The following is a 19787-nucleotide window of genomic DNA, read 5'->3' as shown; positions in this document are numbered from 1 at the left end:
TGGCTGTAGTATAAAGACACTGGCTTTAGTATAAAGACACTGGCTTTAGTATAAAGACACTGGCTTTAGTATAAAGACCTGGCTTTAGTATAAAAACACTGGCTTTAGTATAAAGACACTGGCTTTAGCATAAAGACACTGGCTGTAGTATAAAGACACTGGCTGTAGTATAAAGACACTGGCTTTAGTATAAAGACACTGGCTGTAGTATAAAGACACTGGCTGTAGTATAAAGACACTGGCTTTAGTATAAAGACACTGGCTTTAGTATAAAGACACTGGCTTTAGCATAAAGACCTGACTTTAGTATAAAAACACTGGCTTTAGTATAAAAACACTGGCTTTAGTATAAAGACACTGGCATTAGTATAAAGACACTGGCTTTAGTATAAATACACTGGCTTTAGTATAAAGACACTGGCTTTAGTATAAATACACTGGCTTTAGTATAAAGACACTGGCTTTAGTATAAAGACACTGGCTTCAGTATAAAGACACTGGCTTTAGTATAAAGACACTGGCTTTAGTATAAAGACACTGGCTTTAGTAAAAAGACAAGCGTTTAGTATAAACCAATTTAATCCAGTTTCAAATAAACTTAAAACAAACTATTAATGATGATTATGTTCATCTATAATTTCTCTTACCTATTAACATTTTGTCGTTGTTCAAAATATTCATACTCCGTATCGGGATAGGGTAAATTGTCATCCTCGTCCTTATGACAACGACGGCCACAAAAGTAGCCTGTAAAGAAGCCTACCAACAGCGAGAATATGGAACCCGCCAAAACAGCCATCACTAAGGTTTCAACAGTATATTGAGCATTGATTATATCTGGAGAAATTTGTGGACCTTTTTTGATTAGTTTTATTTTGAAGCGCACATTAAATCACAGTGTTTATTTTGTTTGTTTGTTTGTTTGCAATTTCAAGGTGAATTAATGTGGTGTTGTTTTTGTAAGTGTGTTTTGTTTGTTGTTGTTTTTATTCATTTCCATATATGAATGGGGTGGTGGGTATATATATGTAAAGGTGTGTAAAGTGGTGAGTATATTTGTATGTATGGAGAGAGCCAATCAGTGTGGTTGATTTGTAAAACATCATAACGGTTTCATTGCAATACATTTTGGTGATAAGAGAGTAAAGAGTAATATGTAGACACCAACACCAACAACATCAATTAAACATCAAACATTGATAAAATCCAATCAAAGTAAATTTGCATGTGTATGTAGGTAGGTTTGTGTGAGAGTTTGTTTGAATGGTTGTATTTTTTTTTTATTTTTTTTTGGCAACAACATTTATATAGTTTGAACAACATGTAAAAAAGATCCAAAATGTAAAAAAAGAACAAAGAGAATAAATATAAAAAAGAACTTGATTAAAATTTCAACGTAAATTATTTTCTTTTTTGATCTTTAACAATTTTTGTTTTCTATTCTTTAAATGAATTAGAAAATTGTTAGTAAAATGAATAACAAAACTATAAAAAAATAATAAATCAGTAAAAAAATAACCAATTTAAATAAATGTTTGCAAACAATTTAAATGAAAATTACAACTCTGTGCTTATTTTTAATTAAAGGCTTAACAACTCTGTTTTTAATTACAGAGTTGTTATTGTTTGTTAATTAAAATAGAGTTGCCTGAAAGCTGTTTATTTTTTTTTTATTCAATATGTTAATGAATAACATGCATTTCGATTAAATTAATATAAAAAAATATGATCAATAAATTATAATAAGTATTTTCAATATGATTTGTATTTAAAAATGAAAAACTAAATGCTGTTTGAGTTAATTGTTTCATGCAGAATTGTTTATTTTATTCTTCCTTCTTAGATGTTGCTTGAAATATCCATATGTAAGTTTTCAAACCTTAATCATTGTCCTATAAAACGTGAAAGAACTTTAATATACACACAGCCTCAGAAGTGAGTATACGCCAGTGAATTTTTTGATTTTTTTATGATCATAAAAATCATTATATTCCGACCCAAACCGAAACTTTTAAATTTGAATCGATGGATAGATTTTAGGATTTTCATTATCTTAAAAAAAATCAAATAATTTGTGGTGTTTACTCACTTTTGAGGCTCACTGTATAAAATATGAAGTATTTGTGATCATTTAATAATTAATGACATCAGAAGAAAGCTAAATAGTTGGGCAACAATGCCTCAAGAAGAAAAGAGAACATTAATTGTAAGCACCACTGAGTTATGCAAATACGATACGGACGAGGTAGATAGGATAGTGGAGGAACTAAGTGCTAGTATAGTCAAACTCACTACAAAGAGATGAACAGTCTCTCTCAGTCTCCCTATCTCTACTGAGATTTTCACCTTCTCAATAGAGATACATAGGTGTCTTCTGCTTTTGAATCATCCCACTGGATGCCTTTTTCTTAGCCGTATTCTCTGTTTAATTGTTGATGCTTCCTTCGTTCTCCGGAAGAGAGAAACGCCGTTGATCAAGAGAAGAAGAGCTCCCTATACTTATAGAGTAATAACTCTGGCAGTTATCAACTCTCAAAAGATATCTATTCAGAGAATCAGAAGGCAAGTACCTCTAAGCAAACAATGGAGTCGCTGAAATCGTTAATTTGTGGCGGGGATTCCAAAAGAAAATCATTGAAGAGGAAACCAGACAAAAAATCGGCCAAGGCACATCCCACATATGCCAAGATTGCGCGAAGAAAAGTGGCACAGGAAATGTGTTAGGTTGTCGTCGATTAAATATTTGATGTTTTAAATTGGGAAATCTTTTGCCACATTGGGCTCAATAAGCTTAAATGTTTACGCATGACCAAAGATATTGGAATGTGGACATAAACCAGATAAATAAGACATTAACAGAGCCCAAAAATAATTTACAATTGTTAATACAAATGGACAGATGGTATCGAAGCTTATGGTATCATCTGTTTATTTGTATTAAACCGGAGCATATGGTGAATGTGTTTCATCGGTTTCAATGCGCGAGATATGGTTTGTGTGGTGATTTTGAAATGGAAGACGAAGATCGTCCAGGCCAACCAAAAAAGTTTGAAGACCAAGAATTGGAGGCATTAACCCATGAAGATTGTTGTCAAACTCAACAAGAGCTTGCAAAATAATTGGGAGCTACTCAAGCTGCAATTTAAAAACGTTTGTGAGCAGCAAGATTCATTCAAAAGCAGGGAAATCGGGTGCCATACGAATTGTAGCCGAGAGATCTTCAAAAGACGATTCTCCATGGCGCTAAGATAATTCTCTGTATTTGGTGGGATCAAAAGGGGCCTATCTATTATGAGCTGCTGAAACCTGACCTTTCCCGACCACAACTGATTCGTTTGAAGCGAGAATTGGCCGAAAAATGCCCAGACATGAAACCCTAATATTTCACAATGACAACACTTGAACACATGTTGCAATACCTGTTAAAAAGTATTTAGAATGAAGTGCTTGGGAAGTTTGCCTCACCCGCTTTATAGTCTAGACCGTGCCCCGTCCGACTACTACTTGTTACAATCGATGCAGAACGCTCTCTCTGGGATACGCTTACTGCTGTTTAGTCGGACTCTTTGATTCGTGCAAAAAGGGCTTTGCAGTAGATATATTATCAAAGAGTCATTGCTTTTAACTGACCCGTGACAGCAGCTATTGCAGTGAATAAGAATGATCCAAGATCGAAAATCTTCTGACAAATAAAGTGATGTGCTATTGTGAATTGGCCGTTATATTTTGTTTGGCTGTCTGATGACAAGTAATGTCTGTATGGCTTATAAAATATCAGTTCAATGTTATAAGTGAACAAAAAGTGAACTTATTTGACACGATCTGCTAAAAATTTGATTTGAAGTGCTTTATGCGCGGATAAATTTTTGATGGATTAGACTGGCCTTATAAGAAGATTTATGATTCGTCAGAGCTAATAGATGTTTTGATGTAGATCTTTCCGTACGAGATATGTGAGTTTAGTTTGTTGCATTTTCTTATTTCTTTTAATGTCGCCGACATGCCCGGTTTTGTCGAAGAAACAGACGACCATTTGCATTGAAGAGGTTATTGAAAGACCCATACATTCGACCATAGTTTGGATACGGACTTATTTGCATACAGTTCTTATTTCATTTTAAGAGTAACACACATTTAATTGACCATTTTGCCGACTGTTCTTGACAGATGCTTCGGCAAACTGTTCAACACAGAGACTTCGGTCGTCTGTTCAAGACAGAGGCGAACGGTTCTATACAGAGATGTCTGTCGCCTGTTCTGTACAGGAGCTTCTGCCGACTGTTCAAGACAGAGGCTTCGTCCAAATTTACAATACAGCTACATCGGTCGTCTGTTCAGAGGATCGGCAAACTGTTCAAATCAGAGACTTCTGCCGACTGTTTTATTAGACAGAGGCTTCGGCGAACTGTTCTATACAGATATGTTTGTCGTCTGTTCAGTACAGAAGCTTCAATACAGAGACTTCTACCGACTGTTCAAGACAGAGACTTCGGTCGTCTATTCAAGACAGAGGCTTCGGAAAACTGTTCAATACAGAGACTTCTGCCGACTGTTCAAGACAGAGGCTTCGGCGAACGGTTCTACACAGAGATGTCTGTTGCCTGTTCTGTACAGGAGCTTCTGCCGACAGTTCAAGACAGAGGGTTCGGCCAACTGTTCAATACAAAGACTTCGTCGTCTGTTCAAGACAGAGGCTTCGGCCTCTCTGCCGAAGACGACTGACATCTCTGCTCAATACAGAAATGTCAGTAGTCTGTTCAGTACCGGAGCTTCTGCCGACTGTTCAAGACAGAGGCTTCGGCCAACTGTTCAATACAGAGACTTCTGTCGACTGTTCAAAACAGAGGCAAAATTATTTTATTATTTTAACAAATTTTGTTCGGAGCAAGCGATATAATTTGGAAAAGCACCGATACTGTTCGGACTGGGAATTCCACGAAGTACTTTTTGTGAACCTGTTACAAAGAGCGAACATTTTTGTTCAAGAAATTCAACTTTGGTTTACTGAACTTTAGTTTTAAATTTCAGTTAATCTTATTCCATATATTATATAATTCGGAACAGATGTTATAGAATTTGTTTCCTTTACAATATTATTGTATCATAAACTGCATATTTCATTAATATTTATATTTATTTGTATTAAAATCTAAGCTATTTATGTGCTGTGATTATGCTGATATTATAAGTCCCATTTTTTTTAGAATCCCTGATATCAAGGCCAGCCCGCATTTATTATTTATAAATTTAGTACTATTTTTTTTTTGTTACAACACCGAACTAAATAAGTACTTTTTAATTTAATTATTTATGTGTGTAAGTGTGAGTGAGTGTATATGTTGGTGTATGTAAGTGTTCCAGTTCATGCAAAATAAATATTTAAATAAATTTTATTTGTATGAAAATAAAAAAAACAACAAAATTATTGTGTATTTTTTTTCTGTGTTAATAAAATATTTAAAAAAGCCATGCAATAACAAAAACAACAACAAATTTACAACGTAAACTTTTAATATTTCATTTTTTTTTAATATAAAAAACACTGAACAAAATCGTTTGCACATAAAGCATTTGACCGTTACCTTCAAAGTTTTTATCTTGCATAATATTGATCATTTCTTGATCTTTACTTTGACGTCTCTGATCCAGAAGGCCCATATCGTCACGATAGCCTTTTTGTTCGCCAACATTGGCATCTTTGGAATTGATTTTACCTGTGAAGAAAAGAAGAAAGTGAAATTTTATAAATTTTAGCAAAATCGTTAAGACAAAATTAAAGAGATAGTGAGCCAATTAGCCAAAACCATAATATTTGGTTTTTCTATTAGGAAAGTGGTGTATTTCCGACCTTAGCACCCTCAATAGAGCCAAAGATCAAAAAAATCCAAAAATTTGTTTGTTTATTTATTAATACTTTAAATAAACAAAACTAGCTAAGGTTAGATACAACAGATCAATAAAATGCATAATAATCGATATTCCATGATCTCTTTATGCCAACCACTGGTCTAACACTAAGTGCCGGTTTACACCATGATTTTTACGACATCGTTTTCTCTTAATTCTCTTTTGATTTTTTGAGTTTGAGGAGAAGAGGGGTGCAGTAAAAGTAGAGAATTAAGAAAAAACGACGTCGTAAAAGTCATGGTATAAATCGGCACTAAATTTCCAATCGGCTCTTGGTTTGCACTAAAACAAGACATCAATTCCTATAAGTAGCCTTACACTTTCTACATGATTTTTATAAATGGCCATAAAATATTTAACATTTTCAATTGCCTTTAAGGATAATGATAGGCTTTTTAGTTTTTTCATTGAATTCTTATGAATTTTAATCTGAACTCTATTCCACCCAAATAAACACACACGAGAGATTCTCTGTCCCAACACATAATTTTATAAATATCCCAGCAGTTTTGAAAATAGTCAAAATAGCCGTTATAGGTACTTGAGCACTTATCTGGCTAGAATTGATATATTTTTGGGCCATTTGAAATGTATGTGGTCTTTGTAGTGCAAAGAGGAGTCTATTGGTTGCTTTATACATCCCATGTAATCTAGCGTGAAGTCAATTGTCACTCAACTGTCTCTAAGTAATCATCCTAGATTACTTAGAGTCACTTTAATATTTTATTTTGTGTAGAGCTTTACGAAGTTGTTATTTTACCTACCATAAGTAGTCGATTGGAGAGTCAATTGTAATTTAATGTCCCTTTGTAAATTTTTTACTAAGATTCCACTTTAGGATAAGCCATTCACTTTACTTTCCCTTGGTATTCTAGCTTTAGAAAGTTTAGTTATATTTTAATTTAAGGACTAGCTACTTCACTCATAACTAAGGTTCCTAATTTCCAAGAGTTTTCCCTTCCCGGGAAATAATCTGTCCATTTTCGGTAGCCACCAAATAGCTTACATACACGATTCATACATCCGTGATAGTCCCGGTTCGGTTAGTCATTAAAATCGAGAAAATCGGACCCCTAATGGCTGAAATATATGCAAAAAAAACTACGACTGCATCGATTTTTACCAACCACTTTGATACTAATTATCAAAGTCGACTTATACAAATCGGTCAACCCATTTTTTCCCGGAACCAGGACGTAGTTCGAGTGCCGATAAATACATTGTACCAGCGACTTCGGTTGACTGTTCAGTACAGGAACTTCAGCCGACCGTTCAAGACAGAGACTTCGTTCATATGTTCAAGACAGAGGCTTCGACGAACTGTTCTATACAGAGATGTATGTCATCTGTTTAGTACAGGGGCTTCGGCCAGCTGTTCAAGACAAAGGCTTCCGCCAACTGTTCAATACAGAGACTTCTGCCAACTCTTCAAGACAGAGGCTTCGGCGAACTGTTCAATACAGCGAGTTCGGTCGTCTGTTCAGTACAGGGGCTTCGGCCAACTGTTCAATACAGCGACTTCGGTCGTCTGTTCAAGACAGAGGCTTCGGACAACTGCTCAATATAGATATTTCAGTCGTCTGTTCATTACAGAGGTTTCGGACGTCTGTTAAATACAGGTATTTCACTCGTCTGTTCAGTACTGGGGCTTCGGCGGACTGATCAAGACAGAAGCTTCGGCGAACTGTTCAATACAGAGACTTCTGCCGACTGTTCAAGACAGATGCTTCGGGAACTGCTCAATACAGAGATGTTAGTCGTCTATTCAGTACAGACGCTTTTGCCAACTGTTCAATGCAGTGATTTCGGTCGTATGTTAAACACAGAGGCTTCGACCGACTGTTCAAGACAGAGGCTTCGACCAACTGTTCACTTCGGTAGCCTATTCAAGACAGAGGCTTCGGCCAACTGCTCAATACAGATATTTCAGTCATCTGCCTTTGTCGGTCAGCTGACAAAGGCTTCCACCAACTGTTCAATACAGAGACTTCTGCCGACTGTTCAAGACAGAGGCTTCGGTGAACTGTTCAATACAGCGACTTCGGTCGTCTGTTCAGTACAGACGCTTTTGCCAACTGTTCAATGCAGCGACTTCGGTCGTATGTTAAACACAGAGGCTTCGACCGACTGTTCAAGACAGAGGCTTCGACCAACTGTTCAATACAGCGACTTCGGTAGTCTATTCAAGACAGAGGCTTCGGCCAACTGCTCAATACAGATATTTCGGTCGTATGTTCAAATACAGAGACTTCAGTCGTCTGTTCAAGACAGAGGCTTCGGCTAACTGTTCAATACACCAACTTCGGCTACTTATCCACTAGTTAAGTTCTTCTGTTATAGACTAAATATCTAAAATATTATAGTTTTAGTTATCATCTGTTCCCGTACCGAGGAAACGCATCACCAGCAATCCATATCTACCGCTTTTGTCAAACTTTCCAGTTAGTGAATCGTATCGCCGACGAGTATTGAAGTCCCGAAGAATCCCAGATATATATAAGCAGAATCGTTTACATCCGAACGTAGTAATCATAGGAGTAATAAACCGATCCTGTACCAACGAAACGCATCACGTAGCTATCGCTTGTGACAAACTGTACAGTTAGTGAGTCATTGCAATACATTGTAACTCTGACGATTATTGAAGTTGCTAGTATCCAAAACATCTAAGGAGTTAATTGAATCATTCGATTGAAAACAAATCACAACGACTCTCTTTTATCTGAGCGCGGAAAAACTGTTACTATAAGAAAATTCCCGAAGTTTCCTGGAACTTTCTAAAAAAACATCCAGGTTTGGATCCCTACTCACAACTAGTAAATCTAGTAGAGTCAATTTCCATTTTATTGTCCCTTAAAAGTGACTTAGAAAATAATTTTGTATCTCCTAAATCATAGGAGAAATCACTAAATCCCAGCACTTTTGTGTTACTGCCTACCCAGAACTGCTGGGATGTCTATATGCGTAACTGCATATTTATAGACCATAAAAGCACCAGATTCCCAAAAAAATAAAAAAAATATATAACAAAAAATTGAATTACATTAATATTATAAAATCTCGTTTAAAAAGTATAAAACAAATAAAAAATTTGTTGGTTTTTTTTCATTCTCTCCTCTCTTCTCTCTCCTTAGCTCTGCACTTCAACAATAAAAATAAATAAAAAAAAGATTGGTACAACAACGAACGCATCGCTGGTTGGGTTGTTTAATATAATATGGACTACATACAGGACTAACAACATACAACATCATGGGTATAATGTTGCTGCTGTTACCGTTATATCACTCAGGCAGCAGGAGCACCAGCACCATCAACAGCAACAGCAGCAAAACAAATTGCAATTTTCACTTTTGGCAATAATCCAAATCTCCAATTACACATGAAATTTTTATTACAACAATGTTACAGAAATACGTACATAAATGTATAAAAAAACATGGGTCACAATAACAACATCAACATACAACTACAGCAACAATAAGACATGATAGCAATTTACTATAATTCTTTTTTTTTTGTTTCTTCTTCTCTTTGTTGGCTGTTGATGTTGCTGATGATGGTTGAGATGATACCACGTGGAACAGTGGATTGTCGAAATGACGGATTGTTTTTTTTATGCTGGCCAGTTAATTGAAGAAATTATTATTATGGATTTCTTAAATGTCTATGAGAAATTTTTTTCGTGCACTGTGAACAACATATGGTTTGTATCATCGAACTTCTCCAATTTCGCACTCCGAATCTGTTAATTGGCAGCCTTGATCGTGTGATAGCACACCTTTGGATTTTTTCGGGTTATGTTAAGTCTTCATTGATAAGCCATTCAAAACTTGGAAGACAACAGTTTGCGTAATTCGCGAGATAACGGCGAGGACCACTTTTGCGTGACAAAATTTTCGAATTTGGAACGATAACAATTCACATGAGATCCAAAGCGTCCAATGCATCCTGAAAAAGTCACTGTTTGGTGTGGATTTTAGGTTGGCGGCGTCATCAGTAGATATTTTGTAGAGAACGACGTTGGCCAGAGCACTATAGGTCGAGGAGTACCAACTACTTTTGACCTGAGTTGGATGGATGGACACCAACAAAAATGCTTAATTTATCATCTATCGTTGTTTAAAATTACATTTACGTGTTATTAAAAGTATATAAGGTTTTGATCAAAATTATCACCGAAAAAAATATGTAAAAAATATTTAAAACTTTTCCAAAAAACTGTCGAAATAGCAAAAGATTTGAAGGTTCATTGTCACACTGTTTCCAAAGCCATTAAACAGTATAAGGAGGACTTGAAAATTGAAAGAAAACCTGGATCAGAAAGACAAATAGATCTAACAGATATTGACAAGGCAAAAGAAGTCGAACAACTCTTTCGAAGAGCACCAAACACTTCTATCAGAAAAGCAGCTGGTAAAGTTAAATGAACTGATTCTTTTGTGCGGAGAGCAAAAGCTAATGCTGGAATGAAGTCGTATAAAGTTCAGGTCGCAATTCGTTATCCAACTGTTCAGAACTTCGGCCTGTGGAAAGGTATTGGGCTCTTGTAAAAAACGTATTAAAGAACACAAGAAAGGTATCCCAGGACATTACAGATTTTAGGCGTAAGTGGACCACTTCGTCCAAAAAGGTAACGGAAGCAACTATAAAATCTTTATTGGAAAGATTTCCGGAAAAGGTGCACAGAGAAAACAGATTTTTAGTGGCAACGGAATTTTTAGCCAATCGAATGAATCGGTAGCACAGAAAATCAGCTATTAAGATAGAATTTCTGTTGAAGCAACCAATCTTTTGCTATCCCTTATACACAACTCAAGGTTGACGTTAACGGAATAGCGGGTGTCTTCACGACATCTAAGTTAACCGAGGCATGCCGGGTATCCCTAAATGAGATAGCGAGACATTCTAGGATAAAGCTTGTATGGTTACATGGACACGATGAAAATCACTGTAATTGTATAGCAGACGAATTGACCGAAATGGGACCGATGATGCCTGAGGAGACGATTGATGCATTTTTGGTAATTTGCCTTGCCTTGCAAAGGAAGAAACTATATTAGACTGCACAAAATAGGTAGACCAATGAATTCACTCGTGTTATTGCGATGTCCGAAGAACGAATCTAATTATGGAATTCCGTTGTGAGCAAATAAGGCTAATTGTTTCCTTTATTACAAGACACTGTATAATTGTTACATATGCTAGAAGAATGGGCCAACGATTACTATAGAAGCTGTCGAAACGAAGAAGAGGAAGATACTGTATCCCACCTATTCTGTGTAGAAGCTATTGGAGACTGTATTCCACCTATTCTACCAATGCCCGGCTCTGATAAACTTGAGAGAACGTATTCTTGGAAGCCCCTTCTCTCTTGTTTAGACGAATTATCAAAATTACTGTAGAAGCTGTCGAAACGAAGAAGAGGAGGAGACTGTATCCCACCTATTCTGTGTAGAAGCTATTATAAACTGTATTCCACCTATTCTACCAATGCCCGGCTCTGATAAACTTGAGGGAACGTATTCTTGGAAGACCCTTCCTCTCTTGTTTAGATGAATTATCAAAATTGAATCTGAGACGCATCCATTCCTGCATCAGAGAATCTGGTTGGTTCAACTTGGAAACAACGGATGTATTATAAATATACTGCTGTTTACTTCTTGGGTATCACAATGGAATCAGTTTTGAATGGACCCAAGTGAGCTGCTTGATGATTGGAACCTAACTTAACTTATGGATTCAGGCCACATTATTTTTCAGGATAGAAATAGTTAATGTTGTCATTAGGTGTGTCTTTAATATGATAATTCCTTTTGGATTTTGAATAAAATTTTTTTGCTGTTGATAGTTTTAGATAATAAATCTTTTATGAAACTATTGTAAAAAATTAAAATCAAAATTTTTAACCAATTAGATCGATTGAGGATCTGTATTTTGTGATTGTTTGGACCTGCTTGAAACCAAATACCTTTCAAATTATACCGGTTGTTTATTTTATTAGAGAGGTTGCAATCCAGAGAAAATCTTCATAATCTCCACCTTTTCCTTAAACACTCAATAAATTATATGAAGATGTCATAAATCTCCTCCTTACCAATCGTTTACCCATGACCATACCCATTATTTAACATGATAGAAATGATTCGTACTGTTCCTTTGTTCCATCTCGAGGTCTAACTAATCAACTGTTCATCCTTTTCGAAATGATGATTTTATAATAAATGGGTTTTAATAAGAATTACTTTATTTTCGTGGGCCTGACTAATCAATATATAAGGTTAGGTATATAATAAAACAGAAAAACACACTATGCCACTATATTTTTTTTCTTTGTGATCCAGTTCTTTTGCTCCTGCTGATGGTGAAGTCTGTCTGGAACATATGTGCCAATGATAGGTATACACACATATCCATATGTATGTAAGTTTAAATTGCCACAACAAAACAAAAGGTCTCCTCGCTCAAAAAAAAAAAGGAAAAAAAAGCAGAACCCACAGCGAGAGGAGCATGTAGGAAACCTTTAGATGTAAATATGGTTGATAGTGTCAGCCGTTTGCAGACATACACAACATCCATCTACACTACAGTTTGGCCCCAGGAAAATAAATGAGAGTAAGAGTTTATGGCGATACCAACCTGAGGGGCATGCAGCATGTTGGCCAGTTGTGACATTCTGATAATAATAGTTCTCTTCCAGCCAACGTGGCGCACCATGTGAACGACATTTGCCAGCAATTTTATCCCAGGCACAATATGGATCCTGCAGCGCAACACATTCGCTATAAATAAAAAAATGCAATGAAAAATAAATAAAAAACATTTTGTTATTTTTTTATTTCACTATGATTTTGTAAAAAGCAGCAAAAGTCGCTGGTTAAGTTTTATTTAAATAAAAAAAAATAAATTTAATGTTTGCTGCATCATCATGCTGCTCAGCAACTAGCAACAGCACTACTTGTCTGTTTATATAGGATTTTATACTTTTTCAACTCTAAAATCCTGAGTAAGTGCATGAGGATGCTGTTGCTATTTATTTTATGCACTTATTTTATGCACATTTTTAAAATAAATTTCAGTTTTTTCTTGCTTATTTTTTTATATTTTTTTGCCATCATCAACATGTGTATTTAACAATGAAAATTTGTGTTTTATAAGCAGAAAAAGTTGGAAAAAAAAATGTTAACAAAACTCACCTGCAACTGGTGATTTTATCGTTGTGACAACGATGCAATTGTATGGCAATCACTTGACTATCAGTGACAATGATTAATTTACCATCATCGTAACTGCCATCTTTGGGTTGATCTATAAATAAATATAAAAATTACCAAAAAAAATAAATTTCCGAAAAAAATCCAAAAAAAAAATAAACAGATTTGAAATGAAACAAATTGTTTAATAGGAGTATTAAAGTTCTTAAATGCACTGGAAAATATATAGAGAGAATAATTTGAAATGGGTAACTGCAAATAGGCAATTCTTCAGAAACTAGTTTACAGTTTCTCTTTTAATTTACTCAACTATTTTTTGAAGAATTGGATTTCTCTCATTTTCTATAAGAGTTTTTTTTAAATCAATTCAATTATTTTTTTATATTTGATGACTAGAAATTCAATATTCATTTCCCTCTCTTATTGTTTTCACAGTACATTCGAATATTACAAAACTTATACATACCATACTGCATTGTTCTCACTATTCTCAAATTGCGTATGGGCTCACTTTTAGGCAAAACATCGATTTCTTCTATTACCACCGATGTTACTGTTTTATCCGAATCCGCTGATTCGGCATTAACCGATTTTATGATTTTACCATGATCTAAAATAATATTAACGGTGTTTTAGAATTTTATTTTATGTTCAGCTCTATGAAAACTTACCAGTGCCTACAAATATCACATCATACGTTTTACCGCCCGGCGTTTTGATCTGTGGATCCACAGCGATTTGTGTAAATCGGTAGCTGAAAATAGAGAATAAATAGATTTAAGATTAAAGAATGTGAGAGATTAAAAATATTAAAAGAATTCCATATTTTCAAATGTCAGTCATGATGAGATATCTATTTTGTCTTTCTTTATAAAACAAACTGAAATATAAGATACGATTTTTCATTTCAATGTGGAATTTTTGAAGTTCCTGCTGTTTTGAGCGGAAAGTCTTTTCGCTAATAATTCTAAATCTGAAGAAAGTCTAACTTGCTACAGTTATAAAATAACGCATTATAAATTTGTTATCCTTTTAATGGCCCCCAAATCAGTTAACAGACGGAAACTTTTTCAACTTTTGTATGAAAAACCCTCCAAAAATAATTCAAGACTGAGTGATTTTCATAAAAATATTTAAAATAAATTTTCCGTACGTGTTTCTGAATTAGGTCCTGCATCTATATACCAATCGGTATAGAGCCTAGTAGATTTTCATATTGTTACGTTTTTACCTTTTAAAAACGTGGTTTATTTCCTTTAAATAAGCCAGATACTTTTGATTGCAAATAAAAGCAGTTTAAAACTTGTAACAACTCTTTATTTATCAATTGTACAACAATAGTGCTTTTATACACGTTTATAAATTCGCAGAAATACACACACTTTGTAAACACTGGCAATGCCGCCGATGTCCTTACTTAACGATGCTTCAAATTAGACTCATTCACTACAGCAACAGCACTCACTATTTATACACACTGACATCTGCATCTGAGTAGCCTAGATTGTTCTTAACGGTCAAAACTCGTATATTCGAATTCTAGAGCTTTTTATGTTAATGTTAGCGGCATAAACATTTAGTGTTGCCACACTCAATATTGTTGATAAGTAGAACCTTCTGCTGATGGACATGTTTATAAACATTATGAATGTTGCAGGCAGTCATTACAGACCGTTAAATTTTTGGGCTACTTTAAATAAAATTCTTAATAAATGCGTAATTAACCCTAGGCTCTCTTTTGTTGTGTCTTATTTCTGACTTTCTGGTTGAAGTGTCCGTTTTGGTGTATTCAGAGACTTATAGTAAAATTTCACGGATAATATTTTTGCGGAACATTTTAACCCCTTAAATCCCTGTTTTAAAGGTGTTTTTTGCTATTTCTTAAAAGAAGGACAAAAAAGACCCATGCCTTGAGGATTTAGAGGGTTAACATATTCTACAAAAATGTTCCCGTAACATTTTACATAAATTTGCTGAATACATTTTATACCTAAAATGTAAGGATCACATGGTTTCTTATGCCGATTAACAATAATTGGGCAACTTTAACCCCCCTCAAATTAAATTCAGATGTAAACTTTCAAAACGCCGATACACGTGTATTTTTTTGTCTCCTCTATCAAAATTGATTGGTCTGACCTTGTAATTTTGGAAAAAATTGATTTTGTTGTATAGTGTAATTAAAAACTCAGAGATTTTCATAAAGATGTTTAAAATAAATGATCCGCACATGTTTCTGAATCAGGTCTGTAAATCTATACCAATCGGATCTTTCTAGAGAGCTTAGAGAATCTCCTAATATAGACACTTCAAATTTACCAAGTTCTGCAGAATCTCTTCTGGTCAATGCAGGTCATGGCAAGATATTGACAGGCGAGGTGCTGTACCATTTTCTCCACATTGCGAGAACTTCATCAACAATCATTGAAATAAATATCTTTTCAGTCTCCATTAGTATTAAATAGGTAATATCTTATAATCTAAGACATCAAGATCCGCAGAAGATAATTTAGGTGGAATCCGATTTTGGCCAATTTAATTTTTCAGATTTAAATATTTGCAAATATTTCAACTTATATATCGGCTCAGGATTCCATGATGTAGCGCTGGCTGTTTCAGAGATTTGCTTAAATAAGACAGAATAGAAACTGAACTTATCAAAACGCTTAGTCGAATAAGAATTGGAAGCAGCTTGTAATATTTTCAAGGGTATAAACGATTCCCATTTCTACGCAGTCTTGACAATAAACTGTCCAGGAAACCCAACATTCTGGCAAGAACATCTAAAGCCTTGATATTAACCTTCGCTTTACCAATACCCACCCGGGTGACCACTTCGTTTTTATTGGTTTAATATTTTTTTTTAATTTTGTTTCGATTTAAATGACATTTATACTCACTGATCAAATTTTATAGTTCTATAGATTTAAATATAGAATTCGATTTTTTAACATTTCGTTCGTCGCATATATTTATAGAAGTGCAGTACCAACCGGGTGGGTATTGGTAAACCATGTACATAAAAATACCTTTGGTAAAGCGAAAGCTAATGTATATTTGCAGAAAAAGCCATAGGCATGAGATGGGGAGTCAAACCCTGGAATATAAACTAACTATTTGAGGCTCTGTAAGGGGGATTTATATTAAGAAGAATATAAATCCTGATAACAGAAGACCACTCTTTACATTGTCAAACCGTATTACGATGGATTGATAAGGAGGGTAACTAGCATTGAATAAGGCCTTGAGACTTAACAAGATTAGCATATGGAAGCAAGGATCGTACGTATGAAGTATTGGATTATAAAAAAGCTTCCAGATCACATTGATCATCAAGGTCTTTCTTTTTGAAACTATTCGATTGCATAATCTGACACTAGAGGATTATGTAATCCTTCTACAATTAACCTTTACATTCGTATAGTCTTTAAAAGGAAGGACTGAGTTTGCTGAGGTGTCTACATCCAGGAATTTGGAATAAATATGTCTTTTAAGATCCCAAAAACGGGCATATAAAAAGGCAGCTAACGTAATCAAGTATAATCAGGGAATGCGGAGCAGCCTTAAATCGGATGGCCATACATTCGGCAGTCGTACTTTTATGACTGTGTGGACATGTGATATAAGATGCAAATCTCATCAAGTCTAATCCGGGAAATTAGAGATCCATCCTAAAATAGTATGACGAGTAAGTCGTATTTATATGGATTGACATAGGGGCATAATAGACAACTATGAAGAAGACTTGTCTTTACGTGGAAACAGCACTGAAGTGGTACTTCTTATAGTAGGCTCAGATAAGGTGGAATAGAGAAACTACTTGTACAATCACAAGCATGATTAGGCCTAGGTTGTATCAAAAGAGTAACGCGTTTCTCCCAAGATTACAACGATCACAACTGAGTAACTTGTTATCGGATATCACCTGAATCGGAATTCAGAATACTTGAACTATCTTAGAACAACGTCTGCACTATCTGCATTGTCTGGAAATCTACGTACTACTGAGGTTGCTAGGACATCGTCTTTCTGAATTATCGAATACAGTGTTTGACTCAATTGATCATGTGATATTCTCAAAAGATCAATTTCTATTTGCAGACCCACAGACCTTCTTCTGGATAATCAGTTTTAAAATGGATAGAAATGGTATGACGGTGTATTCGTCAATCTCTGAATCGTGTAAGGTGAAGATTTATATACAAGTATGATCCACTAGGATCGGGTACCCAGTTGAGCTTCAATCCAGAAAGTCCTTATATTGTTGAGAGATGCTTAGAAATGAAAAATCAAGGTTATTTCGCAATGAAGACCTGATGGCATCATTCGAATATCACGTACCTCAGCTAGTTAAACATCATTAAAATGCATGGAATTTCATCTGAAATAAAGTTGCTTTGACCCGGCTGTGTGAATGATCAATTAAAGATCTAAAATATTTGAATTAAAGACCTGAAGTGTATCTCTCTGATCATGTTGGATCATTGGAGAACGATGTAAATAATCTAGTATTAAATACGATCCACTAGGATTAGGTACCCAATCCAGAAAGTCTTTATATCGTTGAGAGAAGCTTTGAAGCGAAAAATCAAGCCGTTTTATTCCACAATGAAGTCCTAATGGAATCCTTAGAATACCATGTACCTCATCCAGTAAAACATCATTACAATGCACGGAATTTCATCTGAGAGAACGTGGCTTTGATCCAGCTGCCTGAATGATACTCTGACAAAAAGCTGCCAACTAACTTTCTAACCAATTAAAGATCTCAAATATTTGAATTATAGATCTGAGATGTATCTCTCTGATAATGTTGGATCATTGCAGTACGAGGCAAATAATCTAGTATCAAAAGCATTGTATTAGAAAAAGTCACAATGCAAAAGCTCTCAAGTTTCGCTTAATGAGCTTGAAGTAGGAGGAGTTTTGGTGGTCCATCTAAATTCGTCAATTTTGTGCATTCACGAAGCCATTCAGATGGAGATTGGATAAGATGACATTTTTCGAAAAAATGGCATTGATTTCACTTGGCTCCATTACACATTGAAGTTCCATGGTCTGCTGGGATATTTTGTCAAAATTCGATGCATAGTGCTTCGTGAAATTTGAAGTTATTGAGAACGATGTCGAATTAAAGTTTTCGGTGATACTGTCGTTTACAGCAGCCATGTTTTCAAGAGACCGACCGGTACGTTGACGCTCGACCCAGTTTCTTCAAATTTGTTGACCACTCTTCGAATGGTTTACACATTAGGTGCACTTTCTAGACTGAAAATTCTTCGAAGTTTGCCAGCGATCTAAGCATAGCTTTCGTAAAGCGCTCCATTTTTAATTATCGAAATAAACATATGTGACAGCTGCCAAATTTCAGAGTTGATACTTGTACAAAAAATACACTAAATTTAAAAAGTGCTCTCTTTCTGAGACACCCTTTATATATAAAAGTCTGAGTTTCTGTTGGGTACAGCAATCGTACAACAAGTATTCCATCGTCTCTTCAACCAAACCATTTGTTGACTACAGTAGTCAGCATAGGATCAATTGCCCTACTACTTATAAAATCTCGTCGCAATCTAGAAATAATAGACAGTTAAATTTCTGCAGCAAAATAAACTTCTTTATAATCAGGAAGTGGTCCAAGTCACAACAATTTTTATAATACGTAGTTAACACAACAGTTAAATTGTATTCCATTTAACCAAAAAACACAACCAAAATTCTAAACCAAATTCAAATTGTTTAAAACTGTCACTAAGTTTCATGTTCATTCCCACTCACAACTAAACACTGACATAATACGACCTTTTTGTCTCCCTGAATATATATGTATGTAAGAGCAAATAGTCTTTGGTTTGCCATGTGGCCTGCTGCTCCAGACAGTTTTTACGATTTGAAAATAATAAAGAAAAAAAAACTTGACAACTTATGCTTTTTTAATTGTGGCTTAATATCTATACTAACAATTAGGAACTTTTTGTATCATGTAAACATTCTAGTACTTTTGTTAATTACGAAAAACTTCTGTACTCTTCTGCTTAAAACCATTCATTTGTTAGGATAATGACAAGAGAGAGAGACAGAGAGAGGGAGAGTACGCTAAATGAGTAGAAGGAAGTAAAGTAAACAATATTGTGACAAAGCAATTTTGGCAAAATAATGTTTTTGTGGTAATTTTCTGTGGGCCACATTAACAAACGAATTATTTGGTAATTTGGGTTAAAGAAAGAGGACATGGGCTAATTATAGAGATGAAATTATAAGGTAATGTTTCAGTTTTATATGGAAAGTGTTTGCAAGAGAGCAGAGGATTAAGCTTGAGGGAAGAAGGAAGATTATTATATTAAAAAACTGTCAAATAAATTTATAAATGTTAAGAAATTACAAAATTTTCTAAAATATAAACATCTTGGATTTCATTAGTATTTTGGAATTAAATAGAAATGGTCCTTCGAATCGGTAGCTTTATTTATAAAAACTAATATTGAGTAGTTCTTGAATGAAATAGTTCTCATCCTACATAATATGGGAACAAGTTTTTATCTTTTTTAATCACAAAAACTTTCAATATCCTCTGTCTCTACTCCTGTTAATTACATTTGTCTATTAATTTGCTTTCCCTGCACCTTCTACTACACAACATACTTTAATGAGAGACTTAATAGAAAT

General features: G+C 34.8%; 1 protein-coding gene across 1 annotated transcript in view; it reads right to left on the bottom strand.

Moving 5' to 3' along the window:
- The window catches only part of Sema1a (semaphorin 1a), a 751515-nt gene that overhangs the window by 18723 nt on the left and 713005 nt on the right, over positions 1-19787 (bottom strand). The window contains 6 exon segments of the mRNA XM_065501135.1: positions 648-855; positions 5583-5714; positions 12547-12689; positions 13104-13215; positions 13588-13731; positions 13793-13875. Coding sequence (XP_065357207.1) covers positions 648-855; positions 5583-5714; positions 12547-12689; positions 13104-13215; positions 13588-13731; positions 13793-13875 — 822 coding nt within the window.

The sequence above is a fragment of the Calliphora vicina genome, chromosome 2 (genome assembly GCF_958450345.1).
Source record: "Calliphora vicina chromosome 2, idCalVici1.1, whole genome shotgun sequence".
Taxonomy (NCBI): domain Eukaryota; kingdom Metazoa; phylum Arthropoda; class Insecta; order Diptera; family Calliphoridae; genus Calliphora; species Calliphora vicina.
Note: the sequence above shows the minus strand (reverse complement) of the source record. Positions and strands in the feature narration are given on the sequence as shown.